Source organism: Lissotriton vulgaris, chromosome 4_1 (genome assembly GCF_964263255.1).
Source record: "Lissotriton vulgaris chromosome 4_1, aLisVul1.2, whole genome shotgun sequence".
NCBI classification, from domain to species: Eukaryota; Metazoa; Chordata; class Amphibia; order Caudata; family Salamandridae; genus Lissotriton; species Lissotriton vulgaris.
Genome location: NC_141691.1, coordinates 2,043,963,410 through 2,043,987,524, shown reverse-complemented (window position 1 = coordinate 2,043,987,524; position 24,115 = coordinate 2,043,963,410). Strand labels below are relative to the sequence as shown.

At 49.9% G+C, this 24,115-nt stretch overlaps 1 protein-coding gene across 1 annotated transcript in view; it reads left to right on the top strand.

Moving 5' to 3' along the window:
• Positions 1–22,710, top strand: part of NUGGC (nuclear GTPase, germinal center associated) — a 1,233,257-nt gene extending 1,210,547 nt beyond the window's left edge. The window contains exon 30 of the mRNA XM_086966431.1: positions 21,822–22,710. Coding sequence (XP_086822557.1) covers positions 21,822–21,913 — 92 coding nt within the window. The 3' untranslated portion in view covers positions 21,914–22,710. The remainder of the gene's footprint in view (positions 1–21,821) is intronic.
• Positions 22,711–24,115: the final 1,405 nt, after the last annotated feature.

Below are 24,115 nucleotides of genomic sequence, written 5' to 3'. Positions count from 1 at the left end.
GTGTGATCTTGGTTCGCAGACCCACCACCGGTGTTGGTATTGCATGTGTATCTATTCTAAGGTAAGGAATCTATCACTACGTGTTTCTTTCAGATGCACAAGTCACTTCAGTAACAATATATCTTTAAGAAACATTAGTAGTGATAGATTCCTTACCGCCCCACTCATCCTCCCCATTCTGGGAACTGTTTTCTATTATTAAGGTCATCCCTTTCAGTGCCCTAGTATTTTGGCACCAGTGATCAGTAACTTGCATGGCCCTGCGTTCCTGGCGCGGAAAGTAGTGTTCAGAACTGACGTCTGGGCGCGTCTAAGTAGCTCAGATGACGTCATCACAGCGCCAACGACGCACGCGGTGCTGCACGACGAGGCCTACCGACGCGCAGGGGTACTGCTGACGAAAAACTTTCTGGATCCAGTCTGGCGCCTGGGGGTAATTCTAAGGTAAGGAGTCTATCACTACCAATGTTTCTTACATATATATCGTTACCGAAGGTAAGTAACTTGTGCGTTAGTAATATTTGAAGACCTCTCTGCTACTCAAGTGCCATGTAATATAAACCTGGGAGCTGCCATTTTCAACTTCTAAAGCAAACCCACCTGGATCTGTGGCAACACCGATATTTTATTTCCCTTCTCTAGGATTACGTCCTACTACTGATTCAAAGTCATCATCGACACACATGTGCCCTCGCCTGACAGCATCTTTGACACAGGGAGGGCACAATGTAGGGTGCAACGTGGTCTATCTTTAACTCCACATGCAGCAATTGGTCTGACCCGTTCACCAAATCCACTGACTGATTAATCTTCCTTAAGGATTGTGAACGACTATATTTGCTTGCTCTCAAGCCAGCTGAATCTTCGACATCAGTAGCACTCTTTGGTTCAAATTCCGCCTTGATTTTACTGGGCCTCTTGGCTCTTGTCTTGTTCCTGCTTCCTCCAGTGAGATTACACTTGAATACACAAATCATTTTGCAGGCAAATATTCAGTTCAATCAAGGTATCTGAAATTGTGATATATATATATATATATATATATATATATATATATATATATATATATATATATATATATATATATATATATATATATATATATATATATATATATATATATATATATATATATATATATATATATATATATATATATATATATATATATATATATTTATTTATTTATTTATTTATTTTTTTTTTTTCTCTGATAGAGACTTCTAGCTGCAGGTTCCTTACCATTGAATTACCCCTGGCATCAGAATGGATCCAGAAGATTTTATGTGAGCAGTACCTCTGCGCATCAGTAGGCGTTCCTCGATTGGCTCCACGTCCATTGTCCGCGCTGGAAGTGGCGTTGTGGTACCTATATAGGCGCCACTTAGGCACCCTGATGTCAGATCTATTCTTTTCGCGCCAGACAGCAATGACCAGGTGAAGAGCGACCCCTCTGTTGTTTTTTGACAGGCCTTTTTTAACATTTTGTTGACTGTTTTCGAGGTCCTACCTCCTGGTGTGTTGAGATGTCATTGCGAAAGTCGAGTTTTATGCCCTACGGTGACTGTCACCAACTGTTGTCAGTGTCGGACCAGCACCTTGCCTGTCTGTGTTGCGTGGAGCGAAACCACGACTTCAAGTAGTGTCCCTATTTCTAGGCCATGGCCCCGGAAGCTTAGAGGGAGCAGTACCTGAAGCTGCTAGTGGCCCAGCATGTGAACCTGCGGAAATCAAGTTCCCAGTTGAAGGGAAGGTCCCAGGATTGATTGCGGAGCCCAAAGTTTTCTTTTTCCTACTCAAATCCCTCAGGTTTGAGGCACGTGTAAAAGAGATAGAAGTTGAAGCGCTCTTAGTCTTCTCCTCAGCTGATGAGAAGAGGGAGGCTTGGTATTCTAGACCTCATTCCCCAGAACCTGCAACTGGGCAGACTCCCCGCCTCCCCAAATTTCCAAAGGCCAGAGCGACCCCCGCCCAACTGAAAGAGCTCTATGAGGCCAAGCGCCTCATATTTGGGCGACCCGATGTCTCTGATGAGCATACGGGCCCCCGGAGGTCAGGGGGCCGACTGGTTCTTCACTGAGAGCTCTTCACAGCTCCAGGGGCCCCCCGAGGATCCGTTCCTGGATCTACACCGACCATGCCGTGCAGACCTTCCCCGGCACCTTTCCAGACTCCGACATGGAGCCGGATTGCCATCAACCGACTCCGACAGGTGCCTTGCCTCCGAGATTGGAGCCTGAGCCATATTTTCTTGGGCTAGGCCGCAGGGAAGAATGGGAGGGGTAACTGGACCCTTTAGAATACCAACCCTATGGGGAAGAACAGAGTAGGACTGGTGTGAGGAACTGGTTGAGGCCAGCGGCCTGGATACTTCTCCAGATGCTGGTCTGCTTTCTCCCCATACTGTGGCAATGAGGGAGGGAGCTTTCTACGAAATGTTGGTGCTGAGGGTGGCCGAGGTTTTTGAAGTTCAGCTCCCCTCAGTGGCAGTCAAGACTAACCTCTCGACAGAGGTGCTGCATCTGAGAGTCACCCTAACTGATTTCCTTTTGAGTGCCTGGTCCAAACTCAACACAAGGGCTCCTGTGAGTAGGATGATTGCCTGCTGCCATCGCTCCGCACCTGGGAACCTAACCTTCCTCATGCAACACCCTACCTCTGAAGGCTTGGTGGTCCAATCCTCAGCCTCCCAAGGGTCTTTCCCTACTGCTCCCCAGAAATCCAGGAGGCTGAATTCACTTGGGAAGAAGATGTTTTTTTTTGCCAGTCTGGCATTGCTGTCCCCGAACACTGCTTGCCTTTTGGGCTGTTACTTTCACACTTTGTGGCATACAGTTGTGCAAGTGCTGCCACAGGTCCCGAAGAAAGCCCGGCTGTACTCTCCCAAGCCGTCACCGTTGGGAGAGACGTAGCAAATTTCACAATTCGATGCAGACTTGACATGACCAATTATCTAGGCAGAGTGGTTTCCACGACAGTGGCCCTTGGGCGACTGGCTTTTCAGGGTATTTCCAAGCTTCCCTTATGGTCATGCACTTCAATGGCACCTGTCGGTTTGGAAACAATGCAGATTCGGATCTTAACCGCTTTAAGGATTCATGTGCTACAGCCAGGTCCCTAGGCCTCTCTGCAGCCCCATGTCCACCAATCTGCACAACTGGCTGATGGAGCATCATCTGACCCTTCTCCGCAAGGATGTCATGGCTCTTTTTGCCAAGGAAGTCATAGAGAGGGTTCCGCTGTCAAAAGTTGGCTGTGGTTGTAATTCCTACTATTTTCTTGTTCCCAAAAAAGATAAAGGCCTGCATCCTATCCTCAATCTCCGAACACTCATTCTCTTCCTCAAGAAAGAGAAATTCAAAATGCTCATGTTGGTTCAGGTCTTGACTGCACTGGATCCAGGAGACTGGATGGCAGTGTTGGTGTTGCAGGATGCCTATTTTCATATTCCCGTCCTACCTCCCCAGCGGTGCTATCTGTGGTTTACGGTAGGCCACGAGCACTTTCAGTTCATAGTTCTCTCCTTTGGACTTACCAGTGCCCCTCGGGTATTCACCAAGGGAATAGCGGTGGTTGCAGTTTATCTACGGAAATTAGGGGATCTGAAAGAAACAGGTTAGTATTAGATTCCTTACCTTAGAATATCCCCAGGCGTCAGTCTGGATCCGGAAACTTTTGCGTAGCAGTACCCCTGCGCGTCGGTAGGCGTCGTCTGCAGGCGTCCCCTGCGGCTCCGCGTCCGTCGTCGGCGTCGTGCGCCATGATGACGTCGCTGGAGTATATAGACGCCGCCTCCGCGCGCTGACGTCAGTTCTTCTTTCTTACGCGCCAGTTAGCGCAGATCCGAGAAGTGCAGTACTCCGGTGTTTTGACCAAGTTTTTGATCTTTGATCTTTTTGACTCTTCTTACGGTGCCGGTAGGATGCCCGGTTTTAAGAACTGTGACGACTGTGACCGTACGATGTCGGTCACGGACCATCACCGACTCTGCCTCCGGTGCCTGGGCCCCGACCACGACGTGGACGCCTGCGTGGATTGCCGGGCCTTGACGAATAAAGCTAGACGGGAGCAGTCCCGCAAGCTGCTCGAGCTCCGGGTGTCGGCCCCGCGTCGAGAGCGGTCCCGGTCCGGCCGGAGGTCAAGGGAGCGATCGAGGGAGCGGTCGCGGAGCCGTCACGAGCGCTCCGGGAGTCGTCACCATTCCTCTGGTTCCTCAGGTAGGAAGCACAAGAAGTCGGGGCGTCGTCATCGTACCCCCGACGCTCGCGCGATGCGGCCGGGGTTTCGGGTGGCCCCACCCCCGCGGCTCCGCCTGAGTCGCCGGCGCGGCTTGCTCCATACCCTGCGGTCCCTGGGCAAGGCGCGTCGCCTGAGGAGATAGAGGCGTTCCTCATGGCCATGAGGGCTCTGTCTCTTCCGACGGGTTCTGCGGCGCCTTCGGGCCCTGTGGTCCCGTCCGGGGGCCCTGGCGGTTCGGGTGTTCCTGCCTCGACGCCGTCGGGTGCTCTGGCGCCGCCGACGGCTCCGGCGCCACAGGGGCCCTCAGGGTCGACGCCGGCTGGTCAACCCGCCTCTCCGGCGCCGATTCCATCGGGGCAACCCCTGGCGCCGGTTCTCCGGCACCGGCTCCGGGCGGCGCCGCCCCCATTCCCTCTCCGACTCCGGACGCGGAGTCGAACCGGCGTCGTCCGACGCCGATGGGGCCCGTGAACCCCGAGGAGCCGGTCTACATTGTTGATTCCGAATATGGTGAAGATGTAGATTACGGAGAGGAGTGGGAGGGGTCTGAGGACCCTCTGACCCACGAGTGTCAGTACGACGTTGACTGGACGGGTGACTTGGGTGACGCCAGTGGTCTGGATGACTCCCCCAGCCCTGGCTTTGTCTCGCCTCCTACCGTGGCTTCGGAGGAGGGGGCAGCTTATTCAGTGGTGTTGATGAGGGCTGCCAAGGCCCTAAACCTTGTGCTCCCCGTCGCGGCCGTGAGGACTAACATCCTCACTGAGGTCCTCAAACCGCAGTCATGCCCACAGAAGCCACTGCTGCCGTTCAACGAGGCCTTAACTGACGTTCTTTTGGGCACGTGGTCCAGGCCCGCTTCAGGTTCGCCTGTTGATAGGAACGTGGCCAGACGCCACCGTCCATGTTCGGACGACCCCAAGTTTCTGTCCACCCATCCCACCCCTGAGAGTCTGGTGATCCAGGCCTCCACTTCCCAAACCGCATTCCCGTCTGCCCCGCCCGACAGGGAATCAAAGAGGTACGACCAGTATGGCAAAAAGGTCTTCTCGTCCCTGAGTCTGGGACTGCGGTCTTGCAACACCGCGTGCTTCTTGGGCCGCTACACCCACTCTCTGTGGGATACGGTCGCGGACCTGCTGCCTGAATGCCCGCCGGAGGTACGGGCTAAGCTCGGCAAGGCTATGATTGAAGGCCGAGACGCAGCAAGATACTCAGGTGTGGTCTTGATACGACCGACTCGCTGGGCAGAGCGATGTCCACGACGGTGGTGATTAGTCGCCACGCCTGGCTGAGATCCGCCAACTTCTCGGCAGATGTCCAGAATGCATTAATGGACATGCCGTTTGATGGCAGTCGCCTGTTTGGCGACAAAGCGGACCACGCGCTAGAGCACTTCAAGGACTCCAGGGTCACGGCCAAGTCCTTGGGTCTCTCGACCCAGCGCCAGCAAACGAGTTTGTTTCGCTCCTTTCGTGGCCAAGGAAGGGGCGGTCCCACATGTGCTGCCAGCCATGCGCCGCAACAGACTTATCAACGCGGTGGCGGCCGTGGAAACCGCCGTGGTGGCGGTCGGGGACAGCGGCGAGGTCAGGCCACACCTCCCCCCGCAGCATCTGCCACTAAATCCTCCTAGTCCGTGCTTTCAGGCCCATGTGATGCCGGTGGGGGGCAGGGTTCGCCATCACCTCTCCCACTGGCGCACAATAACATCGGACAGGTGGGTGCTGCAGCTCCTCCGAAGGGGCTACTCCCTCCCCTTCGAGACCACTCCTCCAGCCATGCCACCACAGAACCACCGTGTGTCGGGGGACCACTTGGCACTTCTGAGGGAGGAAGTTACGGCCCTCTTGGCCAAAGGGGCCATCGAGCGCGTTCCTGGGCCAGAAGTATGACGTGGTTGCTATTCCCACTACTTTCTGGTACCCAAGAAGGACAAAGGGGGCCTACGTCCTATCTTGGACCTAAGGAACGTCAACGGCTTCCTCCGGAAGGAGAAGTTCAAGATGTTGACTTTTGCTCAGGTCTTGGCTGCTCTAGACCCGCAAGACTGGATGGTAGCGTTGGACTTGCAGGATGCGTATTTTCACATCCCCGTCCTGCCGGCCCACCGGTGTTACCTGCGGTTCACGGTAGGCCACGAGCACTTTCAGTTTATCGTGCTCCACTTCGGCCTTACCAGCGCCCCACGGGTGTTCACAAAGGTGATGGCGGTGGTCGCAGCCCATCTGCGCAGATTGGGGGTTTCAGTCTTCCCCTATCTAGACGACTGGTTATTGAAGGCGGGCTCGCCCCAGACAGTCGTCCACCACCTTCAGATGACGGCAGACCTCTTGCACGAGCTGGGGTTCTCCATCAATGTGCCGAAATCACACCTGTGTCCCTCTCAAAAGCTCCTTTTCATCGGAGTGGTTGTCGACTCGGCGCAGTTTCGGGTCTATCCTCCGGAACGGCGAGTCCAGGATATACAGGCTTTGATTCCCATCTTTCAGCCGTTATCCCGGGTTTCGGTCAGGTTGACGCTGCGGCTGCTGGGGCTGATGGCTTCCTGCATCCTTCTGGTGTATCACGCCCGGTGGCGGATGCGGGCTCTGCAGTGGAACCTGAAGTTTCAGTGGGCCCAGCATCAGGGCAACCTGTCCGACCATGACTTGATCTCAGAGGGCACTGCAAGACAACTGCAGTGGTGGCTTACGGACCGCGATTGGGTCAGAGGCAGATCACTCTCCCTTCCCCAACCGGAGCACGTTGTTGTGATGGACGCGTCCCTCCAGGGCTGGGGATGCCACTTGGGAGAGGCAGAGATCAGAGGCATCTGGTCTCCGGGCGGAGTCCCGGCTCCATATAAACCTGTTGGAGCTCCGGGCGATTCATTTGGCACTGAAAGCATTCCTCCCCTTTGTCAACGGGAGTGTAGTGCAGGTGTTCACGGACAACACCACCGCCATGTGGTACTGCAACAAGCAGGGCGGGGTGGGGTCGTGGACCCTTTGCCAGGAGGCTCTGCGCCTCTGGCAATGGCTGGAACGTCAGGGCGTGACTCTGACGGTTCAACACCTGGCAGGTTCTCTGAACGCCAGGGCGGACGAACTCAGCCATCGGTGCTCGATGGATCACGAATGGCGTCTGAACTCGGACGTGGCGCATGGCCGCTTTCGGCAATGGGGAGAGCCTTGGTTAGATCTATTCGCCGCAGAAGAGAACGCGCAATGTAATCAGTTCTTCGCGTTGGAGTTTCCAAGACGGCACTTGCACGGCGGCGCCTTTCGGCGCGAGTGGAGTTGCTGTCTGTTATACGCCTTTCCGCCTATACCACTTCTGCCCAGAGTGCTGAAGAAGATCAGGCGCGACCGGGCCCAAGTCATCCTTGTGGCTCCGGACTGGGCTCGAAGGTACTGGTATCCCGAGCTACTCAGCATGTCAGTCGGTCCCCCGATCCGCCTGCCCCTTCAGGAGGACCTTCTGTCGCAGCAGCAGGGGACGGTCCTCCACCCGAACCTGTCCAGCCTCCACCTCCATGCGTGGAGATTAAGCGGCGACAGTTGAGGCCATTTGACCTGCCTCCTGAAGTCTGTGATGTGATTCTGGCAGCCAGGCGTTCCTCCCCGAAATCGGTATACGCCTGTCGGTGGAACAAGTTTGTGGCATGGTGCACAGCAAAGGCTGTGGATCCTCTCTCTGCCCCTCTTTCTGAGGTTCTTCTCTTTCTTCTTTCTCTTGCCCGGCAGGGCTCTGCTCTGGGCACTATCAAGGGCTACCTTTCTGCCCTTTCAGCCTTTCTAAGGCTACCTGATCAACCTTCTTTGTTCAAGTCCCCCGTTGTAACAAGATTCTTGAAGGGCATCACACACATGTATCCACCTGTTCCGTTTGTGATGCCTCAGAGGGACTTGAACCTGGTTCTGACCTTCTTGATGTGTGCTCCCTTTGAGCCACTTCATTCCTGTCCTCTCTGTCTCCTGACGTTAAAGACGGCCTTCCTGGTTGCCATCACCTCTGCCAGAAGAGTGAGTGAGCTCCAGGCTCTTTCTGTCAGACCTCCTTTCATGTCCATTCATCCAGACAAGGTGGTTCTGAGAACTAGACCTTCTATCCTGCCCAAAGTTGTCTCTGCTTTTCACATCGGGCAGTCCATCACCCTCCCTTCCTTCTTCCCGCCTCCGCATCCTTCAAAGGATGAAGAGCGGCTCCATCGTCTGGACCCAAAACGTGCGCTTTCATTTTATATGGATCGCACACGCCAGTTCCGGGTGGATGACCAACTGTTTGTTGGCTACGTGGGTGCGAAGAAGGGACTGGCGGTACATAAACGGACCATCTCTCGGTGGGTCGTTCTGTGCATCCAAGCGTGCTACTCTTTGGTTCGGAAGGAGCCTCCTGTTGGGCTGAGGGCACGTTCCACTCGGGCCACGGCGGCTACTACTGCCCTGGGCCGGGGAGTCCCCTTGCAGGACATTTGCCAGGCGGCTACGTGGGCCTCGCTGCACACATTTGCGAGGCACTACTGCCTGGACAGTCAAGTCCGGAGGGATGGCTTCTTTGGCCATTCTGTCTTCCAGGACTTTCTGGTGTAGGATTGTATTGGTTCGCAGACCCACCACCGGGGTTGGTATTGCTGGGGTATCTATTCTAAGGTAAGGAATCTAATACTAACCTGTTTCTTTCAGATGAACAAGTTACTTACCTTCAGTAACGATATATCTGTAAGAAACAGTAGTTAGTATTAGATTCCTTACCGCCCCACCCATCCTCCCCGTTCTGCGAACTGATACCTAGGGTTAAGGACATCCCTTTCAGGGCCCTAGTTTCAAATGGCACCAGTGTTGGTTCTCACATGGCTCTGCGTGTTCTGGCGCAGAAAAGCTGTGTGCAAAGAACTGACGTCAGCGCGCGGAGGCGGCGTCTATATACTCCAGCGACGTCATCACGGCGCACGACGCCGACGACGGACGCGGAGCCGCAGGGGACGCCTGCAGATGACGCCTACCGACGCGCAGGGGTACTGCTACGCAAAAGTTTCCGGATCCAGACTGACGCCTGGGGATATTCTAAGGTAAGGAATCTAATACTAACTACTGTTTCTTACAGATATATCGTTACCGAAGGTAAGTAACTTGTTCTTCTAGTCGTCCCCAATCTCGACGACGACGCTGCTGAAGGCGGGTTCACCCGAGGCTGTCGTCTCCTCACCTCCAGACGACGGCGAACCTTCTACACTCACTGGGGTTCAACGTGCCAAAGTCACACCTGACTGCTTCTCAGACACTCCCTTTCGTCATAGCTGTTCTGGCCTTGACGTTGTTTCGGGCTTACCCTCCCAAGTGATGAGTCCAGAATATTCAGACTATCACACCGATATTTCAGCCTCTATCCTGGGTTTCATTGGGACTGACTCTGATTCTGCAGGACCTCCAGCATCCTGTTTATGGCGCATGCCAGATGGTATTTGCGTGCCCGGCAGTGGGACCTGAAGTTCTAGTGGGCGCGGCATCAAGGGAATCTCTCCAACCTGGTCCAGATCTCAGAGAGAACTGCGAACAGCCTGCAGTAGGGGCTCACAAACTGCGATTGGGTCAGTGGCAGACCCCTACCAGATCTCACGGTAGTGACAGATGCGTCATTCATGGGATGGGTAGGCCACCTGGGAGAGGTGGAGATCAAAGGACTTTTGTCTCAAGACTTCACAACAACCTGCAGCGCTCTGTGTGCTCTGACTGGCATTGAAATTCTTTCTGCCCTCTATAAAGGGAAGAGTGGTACAAGTCTTCACGGACAACACTACCGCCATGTGGTACTGCAACAAACAGGGCAGGGTTGGGTTGTGGGCCCTTTGTCAAGAGGCACTGTGTCTCCTGACTTGGCTGGAACAGCAGGGCAAATCCTTTGTGGTTCAACACCTTGCAGACTGTCTCAGTGGGACCTTGATTTCGTTTTGACTTTTGTGATGTGCGCTCTTTTCGAGCCTCTACACAACTGTCTCCTCAGGCTTCTCACATTGAAATGAGACCATCTGCCCGCAGAGTGAGTGAGCTGCAGGCCTGATCATCTAAGCCTTCCTACCTTCTCAGTCTATCCTGACAAACTGGTGCTTCGCACAAGGACCGCCTTTATGCCAAAAGTATTCTCCCCCTTTTTCATGTAGGACAGTCTATCACCCTGCCAACATTCCCCTAAAGAGGAGGAACGACTCCACCGTCCTGGACCTAAAAAGAGCGTTATTATTCTATCATGACTGCACACGAGCGATCTGGGTGGACGGCCAACTCTTCTTGGGGTATGTTGGTGTGAAGAAGGGTCGGGCTGTGCAGAAGCGAACAATCTCTCGCTGGGTCATGCTCAGCATCAACATGTACTACTCATAGGCCAAAAAGCAACCTCCTGGAGGCTTGCATGCTCATTCCACAAGAGCTAAAACTACGACCTCTGCATTAGCTTGCGGAGTTCCGGTCTGGACATCTGCCAGGTAGCAACATGGGCGTCCCTCACATTTACTGAACACTACTGCCTTGACAGTCAGGTCCGCAGGAGTTTGCATTTTGCCCGTTCAGTCGTGCCAGACTTTCTTGTTTTAATTTAGTTTGCAGACTCTGGGGATGGTATTGCTTGGATATCTATTCAGGAGATAAGGAATCTGCAGCTAAAAGTCTCTTTCAGATGAAAAAGTTACTTATCTTTGGTAATGCCTTATTTCATAGAGACTATATCTAGCTGTAGATTCCTTACTGATCCACCCAGCCTCCCTACTCTGCGAACGAATTTCTAGGGACAGAAATTACCACTTTCAGGGATCCAGTTTTGACACACTGTTGGTCAGTGTTCTTCATGCCCCTGCGTTTCTAGAGTGGGAAGTTGTGAAAAGAAAGTGACGTCCACATGCCTGGGTGGCACCTATGTAGGTACCACAGCGTCACTACTGATGCAGGCAACAAAGGACGCCGAGCCCTTCGGCACCACCAACTGGCGCTCAGAGGTACCTCTCACAATAAATCTTCTGGATCCAGTCTGACGGCTGGTAAAATTCAAAAGGTAAGAAATCTGCAGCAAACTATAGTCTTTACTAGTTAAGGCAAGTAATTTGTTTTTATGCATTGGTTGAGACCTCTAGACAGTTGTGTGGGGAAAACCTTCACGCAATTTCCTCTTTGACTTGAGAGCTCATCTTGTAGAGTCTGTTGTCAGTGGTCTGTAGAGTGCAAATGAGTGTCACCTTTAAAAAAAAATCCCAGAGTTGGAGGCTGTCTTCTTGGATTTGAGATCTTTTCTCTTCTTCATGCAGAACCATCATGGTCAAATTATGACAAATACCATGAGAATGAGATTGTATATTAACCTAAAAGTGAGGGTTTTGAAACCAAGACTGTGTTGCATGGACTCTGGTTAGGAGTCCTGAATAAGGGTACTTCTTGTCAGCTTCCCAATGCCCATACTTATCTATCTCATGAACTCTGCGCGACAATGAGCAATCAATTTAACCTTATGCGCTGCTAAACAAGCTGTTCCGGCTCACTGAGGCATGACCAAACTACCAAGTCACACCAATTGACTCATTAAAATCTGGGACCCTTTGGGGGTGGAAAAACTTTGAGCTATGCATACCCCAATTTGATAAAACTTGGGGTCTATGCATCCAACGTGTTACAGAGGAATTCAGAGAACTGACTTGCCCAGCATACCCACGTGTACTTTGCCTCCCACCAGCAGATGGCCGTGTGAGTGTACTCACTCACATAACCACGCAATCAACAATAGACACCATTGAGAAGTCTAGGCATTTACCTGACCAGAAGTGTTGACTACCCCCATGCCATTCCTAGTTCTTTCCCTTCTCCCTTAATTTTATCCCCCTCTATTTTCTCCTTGCCTCTTCTTGGTCCTCACTGGCCAGTGGATGTAGGTGAGGTATTCTGTAATGTCTTTTTCTTGCTTTATGAAAAAATTATAAAATAAGATTTGAACCAAAAAAAAAAAAGCTGCCCTTAAGTCTGTCATAGACTGTTCACAAAAACGAGAAACTCTCCTCAAACTACAAGATCTAAGCTCACCACTCCATCTGCTGAGTCTGGAGTGCATCCAGAGAATTCCTCGGCAGCGCCTTAGACGATAAAAGCTAATCTTGCTTAGAAAATCTCAGCGATGACCTCGCCGTGAGAACACCAGTGTTGGGGACAATACCTACAGTGCAGATACAGCAAATATGCCATCCATTTCCTCCTCCGCGTTGACTCCGTCTGCAAAGATTTCATCGATGAAAACTCTGTCGCCAGCACCTGAACAATATCGACAACCCCATTGACTGGGGTCCCTTCGATGAAGATAACTTTGTCAAGTCAAGTCAATAAATTTATATAGCGCGCTACATACCCAGAGGGTCTCAAGGCGCTTGAAGAAGGGTGGGGAATTACTTGTCAAATATCCACGTTTTAAGTTGCTTTCTGAATGCTATGTGGTTCTGAGTAAGGGGAAGGTGAGTGGGAAGTGAGTTCCAGGTTTTAGCTGCCAGGTAGGAGAAGGATCTACCTCCCATGGTGGTTTTGTTGATGCGAGGTACGGTGGCAAGGGCTTGGTTGGAGGATCGTAGCTGGCGGGAGGGGGTGTAGAAGGACAGTCGTGTGTTGAGGCATTCGGGTCCGATTTTGTAGAGTGCTTTGTGTGCGTGGGTTAGGAGGCGGAAAGTAATCCTCTTATTGACGGGGAGCCAGTGGAGGTTTTTCAGGTGACCAGAGATGTGTTCTTTACGCGGGATGTCTAATATGAGCCTGGCTGAAGCGTTCTGGATGCGTTGGAGTTTTTTCTGGAGTTTTGCGGTGGTACCGGCGTAGAGGGTGTTTCCGTAGTCCAGTCGGCTCGTGATCAGTGCATGGGTGACCGTTTTTCTAGTTTCGGAGGGGATCCAGCGAAATGTTTTTTTGAGCATACGAAGAATGTTAAAGCAAGATGAAGAAACGGCGTTGACTTGTCTGTTCATCGAGAGTGAAGAATCCAGGATGATGCCCAGGTTCCGTGCGTGGTCCGTCGGGATGGGTGCTTTTCCAAGGGCCTCTGGCCACCAAGAGTCATCCCAGGCGGAGGGGGGGGGGGTGCCTAGGATGAGGACTTCTGTTTTGTCTGAGTTCAGTTTCAGACGGCTGTGCTTCATCCATTCGGCTACTTCTTTCATTCCTTCATGCAGGTTGGTTTTGGCAGTGTTAGGGTCTCTGGTGAGTGATAGGATCAGTTGAGTGTCATTGGCGTAGGAGATGATGTTGAGGTTGTGTTGGCGTGCGATGACCGTGAGGGGGCTCATGTATACGTTGAAGAGGGTGGGGCTGAGTGAAGATCCTTGTGGTACGCCGCAGATGACTTCAGTGGCCTCTGACTTGAATGGTGGAAGGCGGACTCTCTGCGTTCTTCCGGTGAGGAACGAGGTGATCCACTCCAGTGCTTTTCCTTGGATTCCGACGTTTCTGAGGCGCTGTAAAAGGGTGCTATGACAGACCGTGTCGAAGGCTGCGGAGAGGTCGAGGAGGATGAGGGCGACTGTGTCTCCATTGTCCAGTAGAGTTCGAATGTCGTCTGTTGCTGCGATGAGGGCTGTTTCAGTGCTGTGCTTGGCTCGGAAGCCGGACTGTGAGGAGTCGAGGGAGTTGTTGGTTTCGAGGAAGGCGGCGAGCTGGTTGTTGACCGCTTTCTCGATGACTTTGGCCGGGAATGGAAGGAGTGAGATAGGGCGGTAATTTTTGAGTTCGGTGGGGTCAGCTGTGGGTTTCTTCAGAAGGGCGCTGAGTTCGGCATGTTTCCAGCTTTCCGGGAAGGTTGCGGTGTTGAGGGAGCAGTTGATGACGTCTCGGAGGTGCGGTGCTATAATGGAGTCTGCTTTGTTAAAGATGTGGTGAGGGCATGGGTCTGTGGGGGATCCTGAGTGGATAGAGTTCATCAGACGGATGGTGTCCTCAGTGGAGATTGGGTTCCAGTCATTGAGGGTGTTCAAGGGGGGTGGGGGTCCTGCAGAGGGTTGGGTGGGTTGGGCTTCGGGTCGGTTGTCGAAGCTGTTGTGGATGTCTGCAATTTTGTTGTGGAAGAAGGAGGCTAGGGAGTCGCAGAGGGCTTGAGAGGGGGTGATGTCGTTGGAGTTGGCTGAGGGGTTGGTAAATTCCTTGACGATGTTGAATAGTTCCTTGCTGTTGTGGGCGTTGCTATCTAGTCGGTCCTTGAAAGCGGCTTTTTTCGCATTCCGGATCAGTTGGTGGTGTATGCGGGTGGCGTTTTTGAAGGCGTCCTTGGTGCTGGTGGTTGGGTCTTTTTTCCAGGCCTTCTCAAGGGAGCGACAGACTTTCTTGGATTTCTTAAGATCATCGTTGAACCAGGAGGCCTTCTTGCTGCCTAGTTTGATTTGTCGTTTTTTCAGTGGTGCTAGGATGTCGGCGGCGTTGGATAACCATTGGGTGAGGTTGGTGGCTGCTTGGTTGGGGTTTGAGGAGTGGGCGGGGGGGTTTTGAAGAAGCGATGAGGAGATCTGGTCGATGGTGATTTTGTTCCAGTTTCTTCGCAGAGTGGGTTGGGGGTGGTTGTTGGATGTGGACTTGTTGTAGGTAAAGTGAACGCAGCTGTGGTCAGTCCAAAGGAGAGCTGTGGTGTGGCTGAAGGAGACATGTTTGCTGGAGGTGAAGATAGGGTCGAGTGTGTGACCTGCGATGTGGGTGGGGGTAGTGACAAGTTGTTTAAGTCCGAGGTTGGCGAGGTTGTCCAAAAGGGAGGTGGAGTTGCGGTCGTTGTTCTTCTCAAGGTGAAAGTTGAGGTCCCCCAAAAGGATGTGACCCTCAAAACTGCAAATTACATCTACGGACTCGACAACAATGCCGAGAATGACACTGTCCACAAGAGTAAAAAGTGCCAAAAAGCATTCCTACTACTTGGACATACTTCCCCAAGCAAAGTATCTCCTTTCCCTCCAAGTCACCTTCTTGACACTGAATAGTCAGATGATGGCATGTTCTGGGCAGCCCACAGCCCTTCTGAGCTCCACGTCAAATATCAGGATGAAGATGATAACCACTACTAAGATGAACATTATGATCCTCAGCAGGCGAAATACGCTGAAAGGCCCAACCTCAGAGAGCATGTCCACCATTATGGCCCATCTCCTCACAGGAAGGTATGGTGAAGGTTCATGTGATCCTATTGTAAGACCTCCAAGGGATGTTGCAGGACTGCTATGAAAGGTTTTTAGAGCCCACTTAAAAAAATCGCCAAAACAGCCTAGTCCTCTGTCTCCGAGGCCTATTCCGCCACCCTTGACACCCAGGATGACTCCTGCATTCAACATTGCGCCACCTCCCAGGGATGATCCCTCATCATCGGGCAATGACAGAGGTGGGAGGAATAGCAGATAATCTGTCCATACCAAATAAATGGAATGACTATTTAATCCCTACACCATAAACGCCTGCTGCACAATGGTGGATACCCCTCCTGCTGACATTAGGGGTTTTCATACCTGATGGAGAGAGCTGCAAAAAGGTTTCAACTAACAATCCTAGTTAAACAGTCCGACTGTAAGATCATGAAAAATCCTGCGACGGTCACTGTCGTCTTACTGCGAATTGACAAAGTGCAAGGCAAACGGAGAGTCAACTTCTTGTCTAGTAGGGCACCCCAAGTCATCTCTCAGGAGACACAGCACCGGTCCAAAAAAACGTCCACACCTATCTTCGCTCCACTGGCTAGGGATGGCAGGCGCCTGGACAACATCAGTAAAGGATTCTCCTTTATGCAATCGCGGTGAATCATGAATCAAGAATTAGCCAAGAAACATGACGTCCAGCTCCATGCTGACCCTATTGAAGTAGATTTTCTGTTCGACACCTTTTCCACCTCAGAGAGGACTGTCAAGACTCTGCCTATGCTGAAGGGTGTCTTGAAACATGCTGGGGAGATCTTTAAGGAGCCTACGAGAGCCAGGGTGATAAACCCCAGGATTGAAAAGAAGTACAAACCGGCGCCTGGGGACCCTACCTACATTAAGGGACAGTTGCCGTTGGACTCTCTTGTTGTTTCTAATGCCCGGAAGAGGGCTAATTCACAAACAACGGGTGATGCTCCTCCCCCAGATAAAGACTCTAAGGTGCTAGAGGCATCAGGGAAAAGGGTGGCAGCTCAAGCGGCCAATATCTGGCGCATTTCAAACACTCAAGCACTCTTAGCCAGGTATGACAGGGCCCATTACGATGCACTGGAGACCCTGTTACAGCACCTGCCAGATGAATATAAGGAGGCAGCTGAGATGCTCATACAGGAAGAGAAGCTCATATCAAATGCTTCTATAAACTGTGCAATGGACGCAGCAGACACCGCGGCCAGAGCAGTTAACACTAGTGTCATGTTGAGACGACATGCCTGGCTCAGAATCTCCGGGTTCAAGCCAGAGATACAGACCACCATTATGAATCAGCCAGTAAACCCTGATCATCTATTTGGCCCAGAGGTGGACACCACCTTGGAGAAAATCAAGAAAGACACTGAGACTGCAAAGTCTATGGGGGCTCTACAGTCGCAGCAGTTCAGGGGTGGTTCTTTTCGTCGCTCAGGCAATGGAGGTGTTTCCAGAGGCCAGCTGTCCCAGCAACCACAGTACAATAAAGGTGGTGCGCAAACCACATACACCAAACAAAGTAGAGGTGGTTATCGTGGGAACAGCGCCAAGGGCAGAGGTTGTGGAAACAACAGCTCCAGGTCCTACGCCACTAACAAACAGTGACGCCTTGTCACTGCCCCCCGACCATACAACACCTGTCGGGGGAGACTTCATCAGTTTCTGCCAGTCTGGAAGTCCATCACCACAGACAGGTGGGTCACACAGCTTATCCAGTACGGTTATTGTCTGGAGTTAACATCCACTCCACCCAACATACCCCCAAGACACCGATTGCAGCAGGAGGTACTCATCATGCTGCAAAAAGGAGCAATCGAGCTCGTGCCTGTAGAAGAAAGAGGCACAGGAGTTTACTCACTGTACTTCTTGATACCAAAAAAGGACGGGTCCCTCAGACCCATACTTGACCTCAGACCCCTCAATCAGTACATTCTATCAGAGCACTTTCACATGCTAACACTGCAGCAAGCCCTACCGTTGCTCAGTCAGGGAGATTTTCTCGCAACATTAGATCTGAAGGATGCGTATTTTCATATTCCACTGCACCCGTCACACAGAAAATACCTCAGGTTCACCATCCAAAATCAACATTACCAGTTGTAGGTCCTACCTTTCGGAGTCACCGCGGCACCCAGGGTGTTTACGAAGTGCCTGGCGACGGTGGCAGCACACTTAAGGAGACAGAACATTCACGTCTACCCTTATCTGGACGACTGGCTTATCCAGGCAAAGTCGGCTGAGCAGTGTGCCGCCCACATGTCCCACACCATTCACCTTCTTCACGATCTGGGGTTCTCACTGAATTACCCAAATTCCCACCTGCAACCCGCCCACATACGGCAGTATCTGGGTGCGACCATCGACACCTTGGCAGCCAAAGCACAGCCAAATTCAGTGAGGATCAGCAGCATTCAATTGCTGATATAAAAATTCAGACCTCAGCACTCGCTTCAGGCTCGAGTGTTCATACAGTTGGTAGGCATGATGTCCTCCTGCATTTTCATAGTCCCGCACGCGAGACTACATATGCGTCCGCTTCAGGAGTGCTTAGCACGTCAGTGGAATCAGGCTCACGGACAGTTGAAAGACCTAGTGTTGGTAACCGGTCGTGCGTACAACTCTCTGCATTGGTGGAATCCACAAAACCTTTGCAAGGGACGACCGTTCCAGGAGCCTGTGCCACAGATCATTCTGACGACGGACGCATCTCTCCAGGGTTGGGGAGCTCATGTTCTCCACTACACAGTGCAGGGACTATAGACAACGCAGCAGAAGAAGATGCACATCAACTTTCTGGAACTGATGGCTATCTTCATGGCGATGAAAGCATTCAAAGTACATCTGTGCAACAAGGTCGTGTTGATCCGGACGGACAACATGACGGCCATGTACTACATTCAGAAGCAGGGAGTTACACACTCTCCACAGTTGTCTCATCTGGCTCAGAGCATGTGGAAGTGGGCCATTCAAAGGAACATCTTCCTCTTGGCGGAGCACCTCCCGGGCAAGGACAATCAGATGGCGGACCTGCTCAGTAGGTACAGCCACCAAATGCACGAGTGGGAGATACAACCATCAGTACTCCACCCGTACTTCCAAAGGTGGGGTCATCCAGAAATAGACCTGTTCGCCACAAAGGAAAACGCCAAATGCCGAAGCTTTGCCGCCAGGTTTCCACACCCAAAGTCGCAGGGCAATGCGATATGGATGAACTTGTCAGGCATCTTTGCGTACGCTTTTCCCCCAGCACCTCTAAAACCGCTGGTGGCACGCAAGCTGAAGCAACACTCGATGACTCTCATCCTGGTTGCTCCGACGTGGGCACGCCAACCATGGTACACCACGTTTCTAGAACTATCCGTGGTACCGCATCAAAGGCTGCGCCTCACACCCAGGCTTTTGACACAGAGCCATGGCGACATTCGGCATCCAGATCCGCAACAGCTCAACCTGCCGATCTGGCTCCTGAAGTCTTAGTTTGGCTACCTCAACTTGCCTCCGGACTGTATGGACATCATCAGGGAAGCAAGGAAGCCCACCACTAGAGCATGCTATGCGGCGAAATGGAAGCGGTTTGTCATTTATTGGGCAGACCACAATATTAACCCGCTGGACGCATCTACTCAAAATATCATTTGTTATCTGTTACATCTATACAAATGTAATCTAGTCTATGCTTCCATTCGTATACATTTATCCGCAATAGCTGCTTATCTCCAAAACAGGCAGCAGCTCTCCCTTTTCAGAGTGCCTGCCATCAAAGCTTTTCTGGAGGGACTCAAACTAGTCATTCCTCCCCGACCCCACCAGCTCCTGAATGGAACCTAAATGTGGTCCTCACAAGACTGATGGGTCCGCCTTTTGAGCCACTGCATTCATGCGAGATTCAGTTCTTAACATGGAAATTGGCTTTCCTGATAGATTACATCATTGCGACGCGTTAGTGAACTCCAGGCACTAACTATCCAAGAGCCATTCATACAAACTCATTTCAACAGGGTGGTGCTTCGCACTAACCCTAAGTTCCTTCCTATGGTGGTTTCACAGTTCCATATCAACCAGACTATAGAACTGCCTGTGTTCTTTCAAAATCCTGAGTCAGTTGCGGAGAGAATGCTCCACACGCTTGACGTCAAGAGAGCCTTGATGTAGTACATTGATAGGACCAAAGATTTTCGGAAGACGAAACAACTATTTGTTGCCTTTTCGCCACAACACAAAGGAAATCCCATTTCCAAGGCTGGTATAGCCAGGTGGATCGTTAAGTGTATTCAGATCTGCTATCAGAAAGCCAAGCGCACTCTAACGAACCCCCCGCAGGCCCACTCCACCCGACTTGGTAAAATCTAGTTCCTCATCCGATCCATGTCCCCCAACAACACTGCAGCTGACGCCAAAGACTGTAGTGCCCTAGCAGATGAAAATCTTCAATAAGATGTTAGAGATGGGATATTTTCCGAAAGCTTGGAAAACGGCTTCTATCCTGTCCCTTATAAAAAAAAATGCACATTCAATCCCGTCAAAACCAACAGTCACCGTTCAATATCTTGCCTTCCTTTTCCAGCCAAAGTGGTGGAAAGAGCTATAAAGAAGGACATTGCTCAGTTTGGTTTTTGAAGTGGACTGAGACAGCACAAATTGTTACCATGGAGGAAATTTGGAAATGTCACGATCAAGAAGGGCAGGCAGCCCCTGATCCTTCTTGACTTGTCAACGACTTTCGATACTGTGAACCACAAGTCCCTACTTAACCACCTTAGCAGCATTGTAATAAAAGACACTGCACTGACCATACCCAGATCATTCCTCTCTTTAACCCCGATGCTCTTCAGGATTTACATCACACACACCTTGCCAACCTGATCAGGTCTTTTGGCTTCTTCTTGGTGTCATACGCGGATGACACGCAAATCACCATTTCAATTTCCAGCAATATAAATAAAACCTCAGATAGATTTCACAACTGCGTGGAAAAAGTTGAACTGGATGATGGTAAACTGCCTTAAAGTTAAAATTTGTGTATGACCGAGGTCATCCTCTTTGGCAACAACCCTGATTTCTGGTCTCCCACCTGGTAGTCACAGAAACTAGGGAGAATGCCATCCCCCGTATAAAAAAACAAAAAAAGGTCCGAACCCTGTGTTTCATTTTTTTACTGCAACTGGTGTTCAGAGCACAGGGGAATGCTCTTACCTCTTCTGCCTTCAACACTTTAAGAACAGTAAAAAGAAAATCTTCCATTTATCCCCCATGAACTCCAGAAAACGCAACTGTCACCATGGTCCCATCTAAAATATACTACCGCAATGCTTTGTACCTCAACTTTGCAACAGACTGTAAAGAAAGCTGCAGACCCTACAGAATGCAGTCGCTCGGATGCTATTCCAAAATTCCACTCAGCTCTCCAAGCACTAAGCATACTTCACTGGCTGCCCACCAAAACATGCATCATTATTAAAGTCCTCTACATCGCTTATAAGGCCCTAAATTGCTAGTGCCCTGAATATATCAGAAAAAAACTCAAAAGGTATACCCCTATTAGAGCATAGCGATTAGGCTCAGCAAAACATGTCTACCTCACCCAGTTTAAACTGAAATATTGGAGAGTCAGGAGTTGTATTGATCGGTGGCGTGTCTAATCTATGGAATAGCCTCCCTCTCCACCTGAAATCAGAGACCACCCTGATTAGATTCAAAAAAGATTTCAAAACATGGCTTTTTACTACCTAACTCTAGAAATATTCCTCATCCTGTAACTGTAAGCACTTCTGACTCCTCTGCACCAAGAAGCCTCGGGCATTCACCCGCTTGACAAACATTAAGATGAACAAGCATCTAGTCGGTGACACATCTTTCACTTTGCAGGGGTTTGGAAGGACTTTACTTTGGACTGCAGGTTTCTCAAGAGTGTGGATGATGTTTAATCCCTCCCAAACTCCTCCTCATAGTCTCCCTGTCTGATTTGCCATGATGGCCAATCATGCTCAAAGTGTCTGCCTCCAGGGCTAGACTATGGAGGGACTCCTTCCTATTAGGAGAAAACGTTCCAGGTGTTTAAAGGAGAAGTGACAAATGCCTGTACATGGGTCACCAAAATGTGTGGCAAAAACCTCTTCATAAGCTGAGGTTGTCTGTTCACCCCGCGCCTTGATTGTCATGCTTGGAGGTCTGATCCATGAGGCTAGTGATATTTTAATGGGTGTGCATTATTTAAAGATTTCACCTCTGGATGACTATCAGTAAGTAAGGTTGGCTTTCTTACCAATGCATTGTTGTACATTATCATCACATATTTTGTTCACACTTAAAATAGCAATGTGTTCACTGATTGTCTAGATTGGTTCATTTTGCATTATAGGGGGGTTACTGCTGTTGACGTATTGATGGCGTACTAATAAATCAACTTGACCAAAAAATCACCAACCATATACTTTTTTCTTCTTTAATTTCAAAGGCAATCTCCAGATTCGATCCACAGAGGGAATTCTAGGACAGCTGCGATTCACAAGTTTCCAAGGTCAAAATGTACCTGGTGTGGAAAAATAAGACTCCTAATGCCTTTCTTCAAGTATCAACAGAGTATAACCTCAATGATCCAGTCTTTCCGTTCAGATCTCAAGTCTCCCCTTCTCAGGAGCTTTGGGGATACTGTTGCCTGGTTATCTCAGTGACTCCTAAAGTGAACTGTCAGTCGCTTGGCCTGGGATTTTGCCTGGTTGACTTGCACTTTAAATCAGAACACATTTCTCAGTCTGTGTTCGAGATGATGTTTTGTTCAAAATTGTTACCTTCTCCCACCTATCAGTGATTCCACTTAAATGGTATGGTCTATTTTGAATCAAAAACAGTGTTAAAGTATTATATTTTGGGGCCAAGAATTTTCTACTTTGTCTAATAAACTGCAACTTGTTGATTCTCTCTGATCTCTAGTTTCAGGGTTTTTTCTCTGAACAGTCCCGGAGTCTGAGATGTCTTTTCTCTAGCCTGTAGGAGGAGATGTTTGCCATAGATTCTTATTGTAATTTTTGCAAATACAAAGCGTTTTATTTTCAGTGTTCATCATCATTGTTTACTTTATGAGCCGGCAGAAGGTGATTGTAAAAAATGTCTTCCAAGGTGGAGATTAGTCGCAGGTCCACTTGTATCAAGAGCCTGCCATACATGCTTTATTTGTCTTTAAGATATTTTTTAGCACTTACATATATTTGCAGCATTTGGTTTGTTATGTGGCCATTCAAATAAAAAAAGAGTGGTGATGTTTGCCATGTTTTTGTTTATTTCTTTGTACATTAAAATTTTCATTTATTGAATTTCTAAATCTAATAAACCTACGTGAAATTGCTTCACAGATGTCTTCCTTCAACATAGCTGAGATAAAAAAAATAAACAGTTGCAGATTGCTGGAAATCGTGTCAGGTAGGTGAAAAGCAGTTACCAAAATAGTGCTTGGAGGCTGTTATTAAAGTATACAGAGCAACAACACACGCAACAGGAGGTGTCCTCATGGAAGATTACAAATGAAGACAAGGGGGTACTAAGGAGGGACTCCGCCTATTAACAAATCAGATGCCAGCATTTACCAAGGACAACACAAGCCAATTAAAAATATGAGCGGAGCTTCAAGTCCTTACCTGAAAACAGCATGCTTGCAGAGCAGCGCGCATGCCCTGCCCTGGCTTGACCTAAAAATTAAGAATGTGTTGTAGGCCAAAAGAAGTGGGAGAAGAGCTAGTAATTTGTGTTAGAAGACATAGAAAGAAAGGGAAGGGTTAGAGCTTTGGCACAGCTTCACTCTGTCACTTCCAGAATGGTACAGAGTCGGAGTGGAGTTGCATTGCGCACCTAGGGGCACACAGGAGCATTGCTGAGAGATTTTTGGGATCCAGTCTTGTGCCTGGGGAGTATCTAAGGCGAGGAATCTCTGTAACGAAGACTTTTGATAGATATTTCTAAACAGAGTATTGGTAAGTGGATATTTCTATAAGGGCAGGTCCAAGGGTATATATGTCAGTTAGAATATATGGAGCTAAATGTATATTATTTGCATGCACTGTGCCTGATATCCCAGTATGGTAAGATTGTAACAGCTCAGTGAGCAGGACATATTTTGCAAAGAAATGTGAAACATTTAGATATCACGTTATATTCCAATAAAATAGCTCAGGGGGTTTAGTGTCTGTGTGGAAGTTTAAACTGAGTCTTCATCTGAACAGCTAGTTCACCTTCTACCATGATGTCTGTGTAAAATGCAGGTTAGATGTTCTTTTCTGGAAGACAGCATGGGAAGTTAACACAACGCAAACAGATATCTGCTTGTAATTTATAGGTAACACTCCAGTAAAATAACTAGAGTTAATGTGTCCAGTGCAGAGAAGTGGGTCAAACATGCAGATCACATGTTTCTATCACAGTTAGCTGAAGTCGGTGGTGTGTTTTCGGACAGATCTGAATGACCTGCAAGCAACAATTTGTAATTGCAGTAGGACAGCTGTAGTACAGAGGATCAGCACAAGGATTGGGTGTCTGCTACCCTGATCTGCCTATAATATTCAAGTCACAAGTTCCATTCAGTAAAACAGCGTGATGGTTTACTAAGCTGATATCTGTGTACACCGAAGGTCAAATGTTTGAATGCGTGCAGACCAGTTTAGCCTTTCATAATTTTCAAGGTTGATAAAATAGGTGCATGTGGATGTAATTACAATAACACTGCTTCTAAAACTGGCATTGGCCATCAGGGACCCTTAG